Source organism: Muntiacus reevesi, chromosome 1 (assembly GCF_963930625.1).
Source record: "Muntiacus reevesi chromosome 1, mMunRee1.1, whole genome shotgun sequence".
NCBI lineage: Eukaryota > Metazoa > Chordata > Mammalia > Artiodactyla > Cervidae > Muntiacus > Muntiacus reevesi.
In genome coordinates, this window is record NC_089249.1 from 181,195,636 (window position 1) to 181,212,682 (window position 17,047).

General features: G+C 38.1%; 1 protein-coding gene across 6 annotated transcripts in view; it reads right to left on the reverse strand.

Annotated features, from left to right (window-relative positions):
- Nucleotides 1–17,047, reverse strand: part of ZNF354C (zinc finger protein 354C) — a 99,311-nt gene that overhangs the window by 5,745 nt on the left and 76,519 nt on the right. For 4 of the 6 annotated variants that reach the window (XM_065917311.1, XM_065917313.1, XM_065917312.1 and 1 more), the window contains exon 5: nt 11,577–16,452. The exons of 1 other annotated variant lie outside the window; for it this stretch is intronic. In XM_065917311.1, coding sequence (XP_065773383.1) covers nt 15,065–16,452 — 1,388 coding nt within the window. In that variant the 3' untranslated portion in view covers nt 11,577–15,064. Of the gene's footprint in view, nt 1–11,576; nt 16,453–17,047 lie in introns of those variants that run through there. One more of the 6 variants, XR_010660834.1, reaches the window with a different exon arrangement.

A 17,047-nucleotide genomic window follows, 5' to 3' on the forward strand; every position in this document is an offset into this window, starting at 1 on the left:
GATGAACTTGGAACTTGTTATTCAGAATGAAGTAAGTTAGAAAGAGAAAAAAAATATTGTATATTAACACATATATATCGAATCTAGAAAGGTGGTATTGATGAACCTATTTGCAGGGGAGGAATGGAGGCTCTAATGTAGAGAACAGACTTGTAGATACAGTGGGGGGATGACAGACTGAGACAAATGGAGAAAGTAGCATCAACATATATATATATATATATACACACACTATCATGTAAAACAGAAAGCTGGTGAGAAGTTGCTATATAATACATGGAGCCTAGCCTGTGCTCTGTGATGACCTAGAAGGGTGGGATGGGGGAAGAGGAAGGAGGCTCAAGACGGAGGGGATATATGTATAATTATGACTGATTTGCATTGTTGTATGACAGAAACCAACAGAATACTGTAAAGCAATTTTCCTCCAATTAAAAAATAAATTAAAAATACATTTTTAAAAAAGAAAAACAGAATAATTCCATGCACACAGTAGGTGCTCAATAAACATTTATTGAAAGAATGGGTGCAATTACTGTGAAAGAGTTGAATGAATGAAAAAATTCATCCTATGTGTGTGCAATGTGCTCTGTGCTAAGTTGCTTATGTCGTGTCCAACTCTTGGCGACCTATGGATCATAGCCCACCAGGCTCCTCTGTCCTTGGGACTCTCTAGGCTGTGCATTCCTTCAGGGGCATGCCCTTGCTTATATCTCTGTATGTTATTACATATCACAACACAACACAAAACAAGAATAATATCTATACTTGTATATCAATTTATCTTATGTTCTTTGGTCATGAAATGACATTTCATGCTGTCAGTCAGTTCAGTTGCTCAGTCATGTCCAACTGTTTGTGACCCCATGGAAAGCAGCATGCCAGGCTTCCCTCTCCATCACCAATTCCCAGAGCTTCCTCAAACTCATGTCCATCAAGTTGGTGATGCCATCCAACCTTCTCATGCTCTGTCATCCCCTTCTCCACCTGCCTTCTATCTTTCCCAGCATCAGAGTCTTTTCCAATGAGTCAGTTCTTTGCATCATGTGGCCAAAGTATTGGAGCTTCAGCTTCAGCATCAGTCCTTCCAATGGATATTCAGGACTGAGTTCCTTTAGGATTGACTGGTTTGATCTCCTTGCAGTCCAAGGGACTCTCAAGAGTCTTCTCCAATACCACATTTCAAAAGTATCAATTCTTCAGTGTTCAGCTTTCTTTACAGTCCAACTCTCACATCCATACATGACTACTGGAAAAACCATAGTTTTGACTAGCAAAAGAAATGTCTCTACTTTTAAATACGCTGTCTAGGTTAATCACAGTTTTTCTTCCAAGGAGCGTCTTTTAATTTTGTGGCTGAAGTCACCATCTGCAGGGATTTTGGAGCCCAAGAAATTAAAGTCTGTCACTGTTACCATTGTCTTCCCATATATTTGCCAAGAAGTCATGGGCCCGTATGCCATGATCTTAGTTTTCTGAATGTTGAGTTTTAAACCAGCTTTGTCAGTCTACTCTTTCAGTTTCATCAAGAGGCTCTTTAGTTTCTCTTCACTTTCTGCCATTTGGGTGGTGTCATCTGCATATCTGAGGTTATTGATATTTCTCCTGGCAATCTTGATTCCTGCTTGGGTTTCAAGCTCAGCATTTTGCATGATGTATTCTGCATATAAGCTAAATAAGCAGGGTGACAATATACAGCCCTGACGTACTCCTTTCTCAATTTTGAACCAGTGCATTGTTCCATGTCCAGTTCTAACTGTTGCTTCTTGACCAGCATACAGGTTTCACAGGAGACAGGTAAGGTGGTATTCCCATCTCTTGAAGAATTTTTCAGTTTGTTGTGATGCACAGTCAAAGGCTTTAGTGTAGTCAAAGAAGCAGATGTTTTCCTGGAACTCTCTTGCTTTTTCCATGATCCAATGGGTGTTGGCAATTTGATCTATGATTTCATGGCTGTAGTCACCATCTGCAGTGATTTTGGAGCCCGTCACTGCAGATGGTGACTGCAGACATGAAATTAAAAGACGCTTACTCCTTGGAAGGAAAGTTACGACCAACCTAGACAGTATATTAAAAAGCAGAGACATTACTTTGTCAACAAAGTCCGTCTAGTCAAGGCTATGGGTTTTCCAGTGGTCATGTATGAACATGAGAGTTAAAGACTATAAAGAAAGCTGAGTGCTGAAGAATTGATGCTTTTGAACTGTGGTGTTGGAGAAGACTCTTGAGAGTCCCTTGGACTGCAAGGAGATCCAACCAGTCCATTCTAAAGGGGATCAGTCCTGGGTGTTCATTGGAAAGAATGATGCTGAAGCTGAAACTCCAGTACTTTGGCCACCTGATGTGAACAGCTGACTTATTTGAAAAGACCCTGATGCTGGGAAAGATTGAGGGCAGGAGGAGAAGGAGACGACAGAGGATGAGATGGTTGGATGGCACTACCGACTCAATGGACATGGGTTTGGGTGGACTCTGAGAGTTGGTGATGGACAGGGAGGCCTGGCGTGCTGTGGCTCATGGGGTCGCAAAGAGTCAGACATGACTGACCGACTGAACTGAACTGAACTGATCATTATTGAACGGTAGTAGTGCTTTATATACTCTACATAGTACATTATCAGATATATGACCTGTAAAACTTCTCTCCCACTCTATGGACTATATTTGTACTTTCTGGATCATGGTAGACACACATTTTAAATTTTGGTGATACTCAATTTATGCATTTTTTCTTTTGTTATTTGTGTTTCTTGTGTCATATCCACAAAACCATTGCCTAATCCAAGGTCACAAAGACTAATGTCTATATTTTCTTAGCGTTCTATCATTTTGGCTGTTACCTTTAGGTCTTTGATACATTCTGAGTTAATTATTGTATATGGTGAGGTAGGGATCCAACTATACTCTTTTGTATCTAGTTGTCCCAGCACCATTTGTTGAAAGACTATTTGTTCTCATTGAATTATTTTGGTAAAGTCAATTTTAATGATAGTGAACACTAAGCACAACAGTTATTCTCTTCTACAAAATATTTGTAAAATAGAACAATTGTATTCAATTGTGTTTTGAATTTCATCATTAAAATTTATGCAAGTTTGTTTCTTTCTTGCAATATAAGTATCTATATAACATCCTTGATTTTGCCTCTCAGTCCACAGAACCTAGAATATTTACTTTTGAGCCCCGAAAGTTTGCTGACTCCTGGTCATTATACAATTTCTTCCACAGTAAATCTTAGATCAAGTACATTCTGTAGGACACAAATTAATACGTGACTTTTAAGTCACTATTGAATAACTTACGGAAATTTCAGAAACAACTCATATCAACACTAGTAAATGCTCAATATGATAAACATGCAGTTCATTGCAGCAGAGGTGTCATCACTACTATTTTGGAGCTTAAGTTGCAGAGTCATATACATTTGGCAGGGGGTTGGGGGGGAGGGTGGGGCTTCCCAGGTGGCAGAGTGGTAAAGAATCCACCTGCAAATGCAAGAAATGCTGGTTCAACTCTGGGTCAGGAAGACCTCCTGGAGGAAGAAGTGGCAACCTATTCCAGCATTCTTGCCTGGAGAAGCCCATGGACAGAGGAGCCTGACAGGCTACAATCTTATAGTCCATAAGGGCTTCCTTGGTGGCTCAGTGGTAAAGAATCTACCTGCCAATCCAGGAGACACAAGAGACACAAGTTTGATCCCTGGGTTGGGAAGATCCCCTGGAGAAATGGCAACTCACTCCAGTATTCTTCACTGGAAAATTCTATGGACAGAGGAGCCTGGCAAGCTATAGTTCATACAGTTGAAAGAGTTGGACATGACTGAATGATTGAGCTCACACACATAAATTCTAGATTAAGAGGAGGATATTTCATATTGATGTTAGGCTGAGGACTAATATGCAGTTACACTGCTTGGGATAGCCTTTAATCCTATAAACTTTTTGTTGTACTGGGTTCCCAGACCCAGGGAGAGTAGTATTTCTTTTCTTTTCCACTGGGAGCAAATTCTTCCCTGGGTTTCATCACACTTGCTATCTCATCTCTTCACTGGTTGTAGGTGGGATCAGATTGCCTCTTTGTCCTATACAGGCACCGTTGTGCTGACCCTAAGGGACCAATTTCCTTTCCAGAGGGAACAGGTTTTTCCAAGATGAGCATGGTTCCTCCTGTGTTTTAAATGTGGTTCAACTGTTATCCCCGTCTAAGTTTTCAGCTCACTCCTCGGTATAGTGGTGAGTATCCCCCCTTGTCATGTGGGAGACTGGAACTCGATTCCCCAACAAGGAGGAGTGCTGAATATTTTGGGGGGCTTTCCTAGTAGTTCAGCTGGTAAAGAATCTGCCTGCAATGCAGGAGACCCTGGTTCAATTCCTGGGTGTTGAAAATCCACCAGAGAAAGAATAGTCTACCCACTCCAGTATTTTTGGGGCTTTCCAGTGGCTTAGCTGGTAAAGAACCCACCTGTAACGTGGGAGGCCGGGGTTCAAGGGAAAGGCTACCCACTCCAGTATTCGGGCCTGGAGAATTCCATGGACTACAGTCCATGGGGTCGCAAAGAGCTGGACATGACTGAGTGATATTCACTTTCACTTTTCAGGTTTTAAGAGTCTATTTCTAGTTTCAGCCCTTTCATTACTAGGAAACTTTGTTAAGCATAACATTTAATATAGTCATATTATAATTATAAAACTATATAATAAATTATTAAGTTTAACATATTTAATGAAGAAAACCCTTTAAAATATGTTAATTCTGGTGTGGTAAATGTGATTTCTGTGGGTGAAAGGAGAAATAACCAGGGGTAGTAGGTGAAGCAGCAGAGAGCAGGACTGCAGACAGCAGTACACAGCCACTGCAGCAAACAGTATTACAAGTTACCATGTGGAGGAAACTAATCTCTCTACCAGTTAGAGTCCCAACAAGACACAAAAAGGCCATCAGCAGCTTGTTCGGTGTACATCACACAACGTTTTTTATCTTTCACACCAGGACTTCCTAAGTACTCACTATAGGGTTGAAAGAAAGTTATTTTCATCCTGCATTCCTTCTGACAAGGTTTATTCTCACTTATTGTGCCAGTCCCCTTTAAGGATCTTTCTGTAAGATGGAAGAGCAAGGGTTGGGATAGGGAACAGGAGAAGGAATTCCCTAGAGGACACAGGATATAGATTAAAAAAAAAGTGAGAAAGCTTCTTTCATTAAGTTGTATTAATTGCTGGGGACTAATGCAGGCAATTTTTGGTACAATAATGGTGAAAATTATTGAACAGAAACATAGACAGGTGAGGCAGTTTTCTTTGCCTTAGGATATTTCAATGATATAAATGAAAATATTCTGTCAACTAATCTGGTCCATACCTACATTTCTACATATCTATATGTCTATGTTTCTCACTGATATAAAAAAGTAGGATCCAGAAATAGTATCACACTTTCCCAAGTTCACAAGAGTGAGTGATACAACCAGCTCTATTAACTCAAGTCTTTTGATTCTGAAGTCAATGTTTCTTCTACATCTTAGAATTGTGTTTGAAACCAAAACATCTTCATAATGTTTTTCTGTAGCTTCACTTGTAAACCCTACCACTTTACCATATGGGCCATAATAGCTTTCATTTGTAAAATTTCTGTTCTACTTTCACTTGTCCTTATTAGGTGTGGCCTTTCAGAGTATAAGTCAACTCTATACCAACTTTACTTTTCTATTAGCTGTGAATTTTGATATAAATTCAGACTTCTATATTATTTTCTCTCGGTTGCTTTCATCATATTAACTCAGGCACAACATTCATCTCTTTGGCCTTAAACTGCCTCTTATGATAGCTCCTCCATGGTTCATCCACAGTTTAATGCAACATCATGCAGACACATACAAACACACAGGTCCTGAACAGACACAAGTGTTTATCTTATTTTTAAAATACTATGTTTAAAATTCACATATAATAAATTTGCATTTTCTTAAGGTAGAGTTTCATGAGTTTTAACATTTTCACACTATAGATCTGTGCAAGTACTACAAACAGGATATGTAACAATTCTACCCTCCAGAAAACTCCCTTGTGCTACTCTTTTACAGTCAAACCTTCTGCCTATCTTATCTGTGGTCCCTGGCAACCACAGCTCCAGCCTCTGTGTCTCTAGTTTTGCTTTTTACATAGAGGCATATAAATGATATCAAAGCATACAAGCTCTGTGTCAGGTTTCTCTCACCCAGCACGATGCCTCTGGCATTCTTCAATGCAGAATGTATCAACAGCTCATACCTTTTTATTGCTAAGGGATAGCCTAATATATGCTACTGCAGAAGAGTGGAGAAATAGCTCAGGAAAGAATGAAGAGGCTGAACCAAAGCAAAAACAACACCCAGCTGTAGGTGTGACTGGTGATGGAAGTATAGTTCGATGCTGTAAAGAGCAATGTTGCACAGGAACCTGGAATGTTAGGTCCATGAATCAAGTCAAATTGGAAGTGGTCAAACAGGAGATGGCAAGAGTGAACACTGACATTTTAGGAATCAGTGAACTAAAATGGACCAGAATGGGTGAATTTAACTCAGGTGAGCACTATATCTACTACTGTGGGCAAGAAACCCTTAGAAGAAATGGAGTAGCTGTCATAGTCAACAAAAGAGTCCAAAATGCAGTACTTGGATGCAGTCTTAAAAATGACAGAATGATCTCTGTTCATTTCCTAGGCAAGTCATTCAATATCACAGTAATCCAAGTCTATGCCCCAACCACTAATGCTGAAGATGCTGAAGTTGAATGGTTCTATGAAGACCTTCCTACAAGACCTTCTAGAACTAACACCCAAAAAAGATGTCCTTTTCATTTCAGGGCACTGGAATGCAAAAGTAGGAAGTCAAGAGATACCTGGAGTAACAGGCAAGTTTGGCCTTGGAGTACAAAATGAAGCAGGGCAAAGTCTAACAGAGTTTTACCAAGAGAACACACTGGTCATAGCAAACACCCTCTTCCAACAACATAAGAGAAGACTCTACAATGGACATTGCCAGATGGTCAATACCAAAATCAGATTGATTATATTCTTTGCGGCCAAAGACGGAGAAGCTCTATACAGTCAGTAAAAACAAGACTGGGAGCTGACTGCGGCACAGACCATGAACACCTTATTGCCAAATTCAGACTTAAATTGAAGAAAGTAGGGAAAACCACTGCTTTTTAGGGAGACCTGAATAGGGAGACCATTCAGGTATGATCTAAATCAAATCCCTTATGATTATACAGAAGTGACAAATAGATTCAAGGGATTAGATCTGATAAACAGAGTGCCTGAAGAACTATGGACGGAGGTTTGTAACACTGTTCAGAAGGCTGTGATCAAAACCATCCCCAAGAAAAAGAAATGCAAAAAGGCAAAATGGTTGTCTGAGGAGGCCTTACAAATAGCAGAAAAGAAAAGCAAAAGGCAAGGAGAAAAGGAAAGCTATACCCATCTGAATGCAGAGTTCCAAATAATAGCAAGGAGAAATAAGAAAGCCTTCCTCAGTGATCAATGCAAAGAAATAGAGGAAAACAACAGAATGGGAAAGACTAGAGATCTCTTCAAGAAAATAGAGATACCAAGGGAACATTTCATGCAAAGAAATGGGCACAACAAAAGACAGAAATGGTATGGACCTAACAGAAGCAGAAGATAGTAAGAAAAGGTGGGAAGAACACACAGAAGAACTGTACAAAAAAGATCTTCACGACCCAGATAACCCCAATGGTGTGATTACTCACCTGGAGCCAGACATCCTAGAGTGCAAGGACAAGGGGACCCTAGGAAACATCACTATGAACAAAGCTAGTGGAGGTGATAGAATTCCAGTTGAGCTAGTTCAAATCCTAAAAGATGATGCTGTGGAAGTGATGCACTAAATATGACAGAAAATTTGGAAAATGCAGCAATGGTCACAGGACTGGTAAAGGTCAATTTTCATTCCAATCCCAAAGAAAGACAACGCCAAAGAATGTTCAAACTACCACACAATCACACTCATCTCACATGCTAGCAAAGTAATGCTCAAAATTCTCCAAGACAGGCTTCAACTGTTCTCAGGCTTCAACCAAGAACTTCCAGATGTTCAAGTTGGATTTAGAAAAGGCAGAGGAACCAGAGATCAAATTGCCAATGTCTGATGGATCATAGAAAAAGCAAGAGATTTCTGGATAAATATCTACTCCTGTGTTATTGACTATGCCAAAGTCTTTGATTGTTTAGATCACAACAAACTGTGGAAAATTCTTAAAGAGATGGGGATACCAGAGCACCTTACCTGTCTCCTGAGAAACCTGTATGCAGGTCAAGAAACAACAGTTAGAACTGGACATGGAACAATGGACTGGTTCCAAATTGGGAAAGGAGTACGTCAAGGCTGTATATTGTTACCCTGCTTATTTCACTTATGTGCAGAGTAAATCATGCGAAATGCCAGGCTGGATGAAGCACAAGCTGGAATCATGAATGCCGGGAGAAATATCAATAACCTCAGATACACAGATGACACCACCCTTATGGCAGAAAATGAAGAGGAACTAAAGAGTCTCGTGATGAAAGTGAAAGAGGACAGTGAAAAACTGGCTTAAAACTTCACATTCAAAAAACTAAGATCATGGCATCTGGTCCCATCACTTCATGGCAAATAGATGGGGAAATCAATGGAAACAGTGACAGACTTTATTTTCTTTGGCTCCAAAATCACTGCAGATGGTGACTGCAGCCATGAAATTAAGATGCTTGCTCCTTGGAAGAAAATCTATCACAAACCTGGATAGCATATTAGAAAGCAGAGACATTCCTTTGCTGACAAAGTTTTGTCTAGTTAAAGCTATGGTTTTCCAGTAGTGATGTATGAATGTGAGACTTGGAGTATAATGAAAGCTGAGTGCTGAGGAATTGATGCTTTTGAACTATGGTGTTGGAGAAGACTCGAGAGTCCCTTGGACAGCAAGAAGATCAAACCAGTCAATCCTAAAGGAAATCAGTCCTGAATATCCATTGGAAGGACTGATGGTGAAGCTGAAGCTCCAATACTTTGGTCACCTGATGGGAAGAGCCAACTCACTGAAAAAGACCCTGATGCTGGGAAAGATTGAAGGCAGGAGGAGAAGGGGACAACTGAGGTTGAGATGGTTGGATGGCATCAGCGTCCTGATGGATGTGAGTTTGAGGAAGCTCCGGGAATTGGTGATGGAGAGGGAAGCCTGGTGTGCTACAGTACATGCCATTGTAAAGAGTCAGACATGACTGAGCAACTGAACTGAACTGATTCTAATATATGGATGTACCACCATCTGTTTAACCAGCCTATTTCTGGCCTTAATTTCTATCCCATTAATCTATATATCTATTCCTTCACCAATATCACTGTCTTTATTACTGTAGCTTAAAGTTGAGTATTTTAACTTTATTCTCCTTTTTCAAAACTGTTTTGGCTACCCAACTTCCTTTGCTTTTCCACCTAAATTTTAGAATCAGCTTTTCTAGCTACAGAAAAAAAATCCTAATGAAATTTTTACTGGAATTGTGTTAAATCTGTAGAATAAATTGATGAGAACTGGCATACTAGCTATATTGTCTTCTCACTTGTAAACATATGTCTCCTTAATTCATCTTTTTTACATCATTCATTAACATTTTGCAATTTGCTGTATGGTGCTTCTCTGAGGGTACGGAATCTGCCTGCAATGCAGGAGACCTGGGTTTGATTCCCTGGGTCAGGAAGATGCCCTGGAGAAGGGAATGGCTACCCACTCCAGTATTCTTACCTAGAGAATCCCAAGGACAGAGGAGCCTGGTTGCCTTTTTTTGCAGTATAGAGATCCTACACATTTGTAGCTATGTATTTCTTTATTTCCACTTCCTTTTTACTTTTCAGAGTACAGCAAATGGTGTATATGGCTTAGATTTATTTTCTAATTGTTCTCTTCTTGTTTAGCCATGTCTGACTCTTTTGTGACCCAATGGACTCTCACTTGCAAGGCTCCTCGGTCCACAGGATTTCCCATTTAACAATACTGGAGTGGGTAGCCATTTCCTTCTCCAGGGGATCTTCTTGACCCAGGGATCAAATCTGTCTCCTGTATTGTCAAGCAGATTCTTTACCACTGAGCCACCAGGGAAGCCAGACTGTTCACTGCTAGTACACAAATGCAGAAACTTTTGCATGTTAATCTAATATCTTCTGACCTTGTTAAACTCATTAGTTCTAAGAGATTTTTTTGTTGATTCCTTGGGTTTTTCTAAGAGGACAATCATGTTATCTTTAAACAGAGGCCATTTAATTTCTTCCTTTTTTGTTTTTTTGTACCTTTGTACCTTTTTTGTTCTTGTTGTTCTTGGCTGATTGCATTAGCAAGGATTGGTTAGGAGTGTTCAGAGTGGACATCATGACTTGTCCCTGACCTTAACATCATTCAGCTGATCATCATTAAGCAGGATGTTAGTTGTGGGGTTTTGGTAGATGCCCTTTATTAGGTTAGTTTCTCTTTTATTTCTGATTTTCTTAGTTTTTATCATAAATACTGTCAAAAAATTTTCTGCATCCATTGATATGATCATGTCTTTTCCTCCTTTCTAGTTCACTTTGGATCTGTGTCAGTCTGTCTTCCATTACGGACTCTTTTCTCTGTCATCTCTATTCTGCTGCTAAGTATGTCCAGTGATTTTTGCTTTTGTATATTTTGTGCTGTATTTCTTAGTTTTAAAAATTCCATTTGGTTCCTTCTAATGTATTACCTATTTTCCTGCTGAGAACTTTTAAGTTTCCATTCAAGAATGGTCACATTTTGAAACATTGTTGTAATGCCTACTTTTATAATTCCAACATTTGTGTCATCTTGGGGCATATTGTCTTGGGGCCTGTTGTCTTTTTCCTTATGAACTATTGAGATTTTCCTAATTTCTACACTTTGTGCAGTTCTACATTATATTATGAGATTCTGGATTGAGATTAGGGATGAGTCTGGGATTATATACACAACCTCATGAAATTCCTTTCCTGAGTTTCCTTTTCTGTCACCAGCCTGACACACTCCAGCTCCCAGGGCCCACTCCTCTTCTGGTCTTCTGATTAAAACACCAAGGCTTCAGATTCTCCTCTCTGCTACACACCTAACGGACACACCCACCTCCAGGTCCAAGTAGCGAACAGTGAGAGACGAAAAGCAATGAGGATTCTTCTAACAGTTCTCTGACCAGAGATAAATGCTGTCCTCTTTGACAGGTTTAGATGTCTGCTCAACCTCCAGTGTTCTCAGCACAGACATGCCTGAGAGTAATAGGCTGGTCTTATTTCAAAAATCTTGTTTCCTTCCCAAATCTGGCTGCTACCCTCATTACTTTTCAGAATCCTCAGGCCACTGTTCCATGCATTCTCTAGGATTTTTAGTCATATTTAGTAGGAGATATAAGGTGTTGTGTGCTTATTCTATAATAGGAACCAGAACAAACAATGGTTAAGTTATTTCCAATGATCACATCCATATAGGATAAACTCTCAAACCAGAAGTTTATGAGTATAAAGGAAGAATACTGACTGGAAGCTTCATACGCATCACTTTTCCAATCAAATTTTTGCTTCAATTTTTTATTAAAATTTTTTAACACACAGAAGTTTACAGAATGACCAATGAACATACTATATCTTCCACAAAGATTCCACAACAGCTGACTAATTTTTTACATATTTATTTTAAAATATGCTACAAACATCATGACTCTTCAAATTTGAAAACTTTGGCATGCATCTCCTAAGAAGAAGGGTACTGTCCTTCATACTTCAACATTATCATAAACATCATACCTCTAGGAAAATTAAACATACTACATCACCTAATATCCATTCTATTCTTGTATTTCCCCATGTCCCCCTAAATGTCTTACAGTTGTTTTGATTTTCTGAATCAGACGCCAAATAAGAATCACACTTTGCATTTGGTTATATCTCAAGTTTCTTAATCTAGATGACTCCGCTCCTTGTTTTATTATATTGGTTTCTTGAAAAGTCCAGACAAGCTATCTTGTACAATAACTCAAACTCTAGACTTGTCTAATTCTTCACTATGTAATTCAGTTTGTTCCTCTATTCCTTCTATTTCTTATAAACAGGAAGATAAGTCTAGATAAGAGATTTAATTAGAGTTCCATTTTTTTTTTTTTTTTGGCAAGAATACATCACAGGATGATCATGTGTACTTTATATTGCATCTCATCAAGAGTCACACGCCAGCTTGTTCCACTGGTAGAGAAACTCACTTTAATAGCCAGATTTCTCCATTATAAAGGAATATCTTTCCTCTGTCATTGGTATCTGTGATCTTGACACTGTGTAAATAATGCTTGTTAATTTTTTTCTCACAAAATAGGGTTTTCCCATCCATTGAATGTGCCTAATTTAATTACATTAAGGGTTGTAAAATGGTGATTTTTCTAAATCTATCACTCCACATACAATGAAGAGATGACATTCTCCAAATAAGTATATAAAGAGCTTTTCTATTTTTCTCTGTTTTTTCTTTATAGGATAATTTTATTTTATTTAGCACGTTATAACCAAGTACTGTGATTATTCTTTTTGATGTTCAAATTGTCCTAAATTTGACCAGTGGGGGCTCCTTTAAATTGGCCCTCACATCCTTCTGACATTATCCCTTTAGTCTTTGAGTTCTTTGTTTCACAAAAAAAGTATTCCAGGCATATCTTATATTTTCTTTGTTCCAAACATATGGAATCAGCCATTTCTCCAAGGAGCCCTACTTCCTTTTAGTGAGGAATAGCATTTAGAGAACAAAATCTGCATAATGTGTGGATACTGCTATTGGGTAATCAAATGTGATTTTATCTAGAATATCTTGCAAATGGCTCTGTATGATGTTAAAAACTGAGGTCTAAAAGCTTCATTTTCCTTAAGTGCTAAGTTGCTTTAGTCTGACTCTTTGCGACTCTATGGACTGTAACCCACCAGGCTCCTTTGTCCATCAGATTCTCCAGGCAAGAATGCTGGAGTGGGTTGCCAAGCCCTTCTCCAGGGAATCTTCCCAACCCAGGGATCGAACTCAGGGAACATTGGCAGGCAGGTTCTTTACCACCAGTGCCACCTGGGAAGCCCCATTTTCCTTATAAACATACTTGAATACGTAAGAAATACCCCCCACCTCACTCCGCTTTCTGTGACCATGACACCCAGCTTGAAGGATCTTAGTTCCCTGACCAGGGAAGGAACTTGGGCCCCAGCAGTGAAAACACCATGCTCTAAAAAACTTGAACAGCAGGGAATCCCCCAGAAAACACTTTCTAATGAGCTAAGACAAGTCAAATGCTGAATGCTTGAGTTTAATTCTGAACTCAGGATACAGTTTAGATGTCTCAGAGGGTTCTAGCTAATTTTCATATTAATAGAACAGTTCTTTTGAATGACACCCATTGTGAAAGTAAATATAAAACTGAAGGAAGTAGACCCAGGGGAAAATGAAATCTTTCTGCAAAACATGGAACATGTTTGGATAACCAGTTTATACCAATAGTTAGAATGTTTAATAATAAAATACTCATATATCACTTTACATAAAAGAAGTCCTAAAAGATGTGTAACAAAAATAAACAAAAAGGCAATTTTATATGTGAAACACCCAAATGTAATTTCACTATCTGGACCATAGCTAGGTTTTAGGATTTAAGTACAGTTACTATAAAAGTAGTTATAATTAAGGACTCATAAGAAAAAAGGAAAACATGACTAAGTCAATTATTAAGATTAAAATTGAGGGAATTATCAAACACAAAAATAAAACAGATTAAATTAATGCAATTGTGCCTAACCAGTTTACAAAACAAATAGCTTTGGTACTTGGACTCTTGGGGCCTGAGGTTGTAAATTAACCTATAATAATTACAACCAGAACTGAAGATCTAGATTCTAGTCTTAATTGTACTAAAAAGCTCAATTTCTTCATTAGTTAAAATGAAAGACTAATTAAATTAAAATCTCTCTTGGTGTTAATGAGTTACCAAGTATATAATCAGAGTCTGGAAATATATTCCTTTTGCAACATACAAGACAGTATTTGCATGATAGTCTCTCCACTTGCTTCAGTTGACACCAACTTCTCTAAGACTCTGTTCAGCAATGTAGAATCATATCATATTAAGAAATGAAGTAAGAAAAGAAAAGGAAGAGACACCATTGGGCAAAATTTTAATTTTCAAAACTAGATTCTAAATTAATAAAACCAAATTTTTTAATCATCAAAGAATTTTGAAAAAATACAGTCCAAAATTCTCTCTCTGTGTATATATACACATGAATACATACATACATTTATGTCTATCACTGGTGGCTCAGGCTACAGTAAAGAATCTGCTTGCAAAGCAAGAGACCCAGGTTTGATCCTGGGATCAGGAAGATCCTCTGGAGAAGGGAATGGCTACCCACTCCAGTATTCTTGCCTGGAGAATTCCATGGACAGAGGAGCCTGGCAAGCTACAGTCTACAGGGTCGCAAAGAGTCAGACATGACTGAGCAACTAACACACATATACATATATGTATATTTATAAATATAAATTGCTGGTGAGGCAGTTCACAAAAAGTGAGCTTAATTATTTCCATGTGAAAATCTAAATTTAAAGAATTTCTTTTTATCTTTAGCTTCTCTTTATGAAAGAGAGCATGTCCTATATTTATCTGCCATTTTAGAAAATAAGGCCCCACACTTATTCACATTATTAATAACTCAGTGACTGCCTTTAAAAGAAAATTCATATTGAAACTTACTGTTAGGCAACAAAGTCTAATGAAAGAAATAAAACTTATATTCCATTGTTTTCAAAGTTAGGTCTTTTACAATTTTCTATGAATTTAAAATTTTTATGTTTTTAGAAATCTTAAATTTACTGGTTCTTATAAAATTTGACAAGGCAGTGCTCTTAATATTCGTTGGTCACTTTTACCATTACTTAGTGATAACTAGCATATTTTCTTTAAGAGAAGTAAAAAAAAGGCTTGATCTACCAGAAGCCTGTGCCCTATTTATTATTCTCCAATGAGAACCGTTAAATTATTTCAGAGATGAATTAAACGTCATAGGGCTTATCTCCTCTAAGAAATCTCTGATCCCATATTCTTTCCATTTATAGAGTTTTTCTTTATTGTGAACTTTTTTGTGTCTACAAAGGTTTGATCTGTAACTGTAGGCTTTCCCACATTCCATACATTTATAGAGTTTCTCTCCAGTATGGATTCTCTCATGTTCAGTTAAGAATGAATACTGGCTGAAAGCTTTTCCACACTGATTACACCGATATGGTTTCTCTCCAGTATGGATTCTCTGATGCCTATAAAGGTTAGATTTGCAACCAAAGGCTTTCCCACATTCTCCACATGTGTAAAGTTTTTCTCCAGTATGAATTTTCCGATGGTCATTAAAGGATGAATACTGGTTGAAGGCTTTCCCACATTCATTACATTGATATGGTTTTTGTCCAGTATGAATCCGCTGATGTTCAATAAAGGTTGAGATGCGAGTGAAATTTCTCCCACATTCCAAGCATTTACACAGCTGTTCTCCAGTATGAAGCCTCTGATGTTCAACCAGAGATGTAAACTGGCTGTAACTTTTCCCACATTCACGACATTTATAGGGTTTCTCACCTGTATGGATTTGTTGGTGTCTATGAAGCTTTGCTCTACAATTGAAGGCCTTCTCACATTCTCCACATTTATAGAGTTTTTCTCCAGTATGAATCCTCTGATGTACAGTGAGGGTGGAACACTGGCTAAAAGCTTTACCACAGTCCTTACACTGATAGGGTTTCTCTCCAGTATGCACTCTCAAATGTTTGATAAGGGTTGAACTGCTACTAAATGCTTTCTCACATTGATTACATCTGTAAGGTTTCTCTCCAGTATGAATTCTCTGATGGGCAAGAAGTGATGATCTGTGGCTGAAGGTCTTCCCACACTCATTACATTTGTAAGGTTTCTCACCAGTATGAATTCTCTGGCCTTCAAAAAGATGAAGACTCTGATTGAAGCTTTTTTCACATTCATTGTAAATATGAGGTTTTTCTCCTGGGTAAATCTGGAAACATCTCATTAGATCAATATTCTGTTTAAAATCTCTCCCAAAAGTATAATATATACTGGGTACTCTTTCCATAGGAACATTTTGTCGTCTAATAAGAACTGTATTTCTAAATAAGCCTTTCCCTAATTCAAGACTTGTCTGGTTTCCAGCTCCACTGATGGTTTTCTTCTGTGAGGCTACCATTTGCCTGAGAGTTTTTTTCTGTTGCTCTTGTTGTGTCCTGCCCTCAAATTCCAAAGCTTCTCCATACTTGATGTCCAACTTAATGGAGTTTTTCATTATTATTCCTTGAGATGTTTCTCCTGTAGAAATGTCCTGTTTGCAAGGCAATGCTTCTATTTCAGGCCATGTCTTAAAACCTGGAATAAATCAGAATCATGGCTTCTCTGCTAGAAGAGAGTTTGATACCATATAATTTCAAATATGAACTTGAATCTAGAGAAAAACAGGGTAGAATGGAAGGAGAAGTAAACAAGAGTAGTGTGGGAGAATATAGTGGACAAATTAACAGTGACAACAAAGATTTTGCCACCTGAGAGAAGTAAAGGCAGGGATCTTTTGAGACTAACAAAAGTCTACAAGAGATGTGAAGCTCTGAAGTATGCCCAAGCTCCAAGCTCAGATCTGAGATCAGGATGGGGAATACATGTAACTCCATGGCTGATTCATGTCAATGTATGACAAAACCCACTACAATATTGTAAAGTAATTAGCCTCCAACTAATAAAAATAAATGAAAAAAAAAAAGTGAAAAGATTTAGCTTGAGCTGATTCTAAGAAACTCTGAGTTAAAACCTGGCTTACTTTTATCAATCCAAGATTGAAAATAGATTAAAGTTAGATCACTAATTAGGTAACTGTATGTACTTAAATAAACTATACAAATTAAATAAAATATAGACTATCTATGTTAATAAAATTCATCTGGTTTTAGTAATAAAAATATTTTATTGA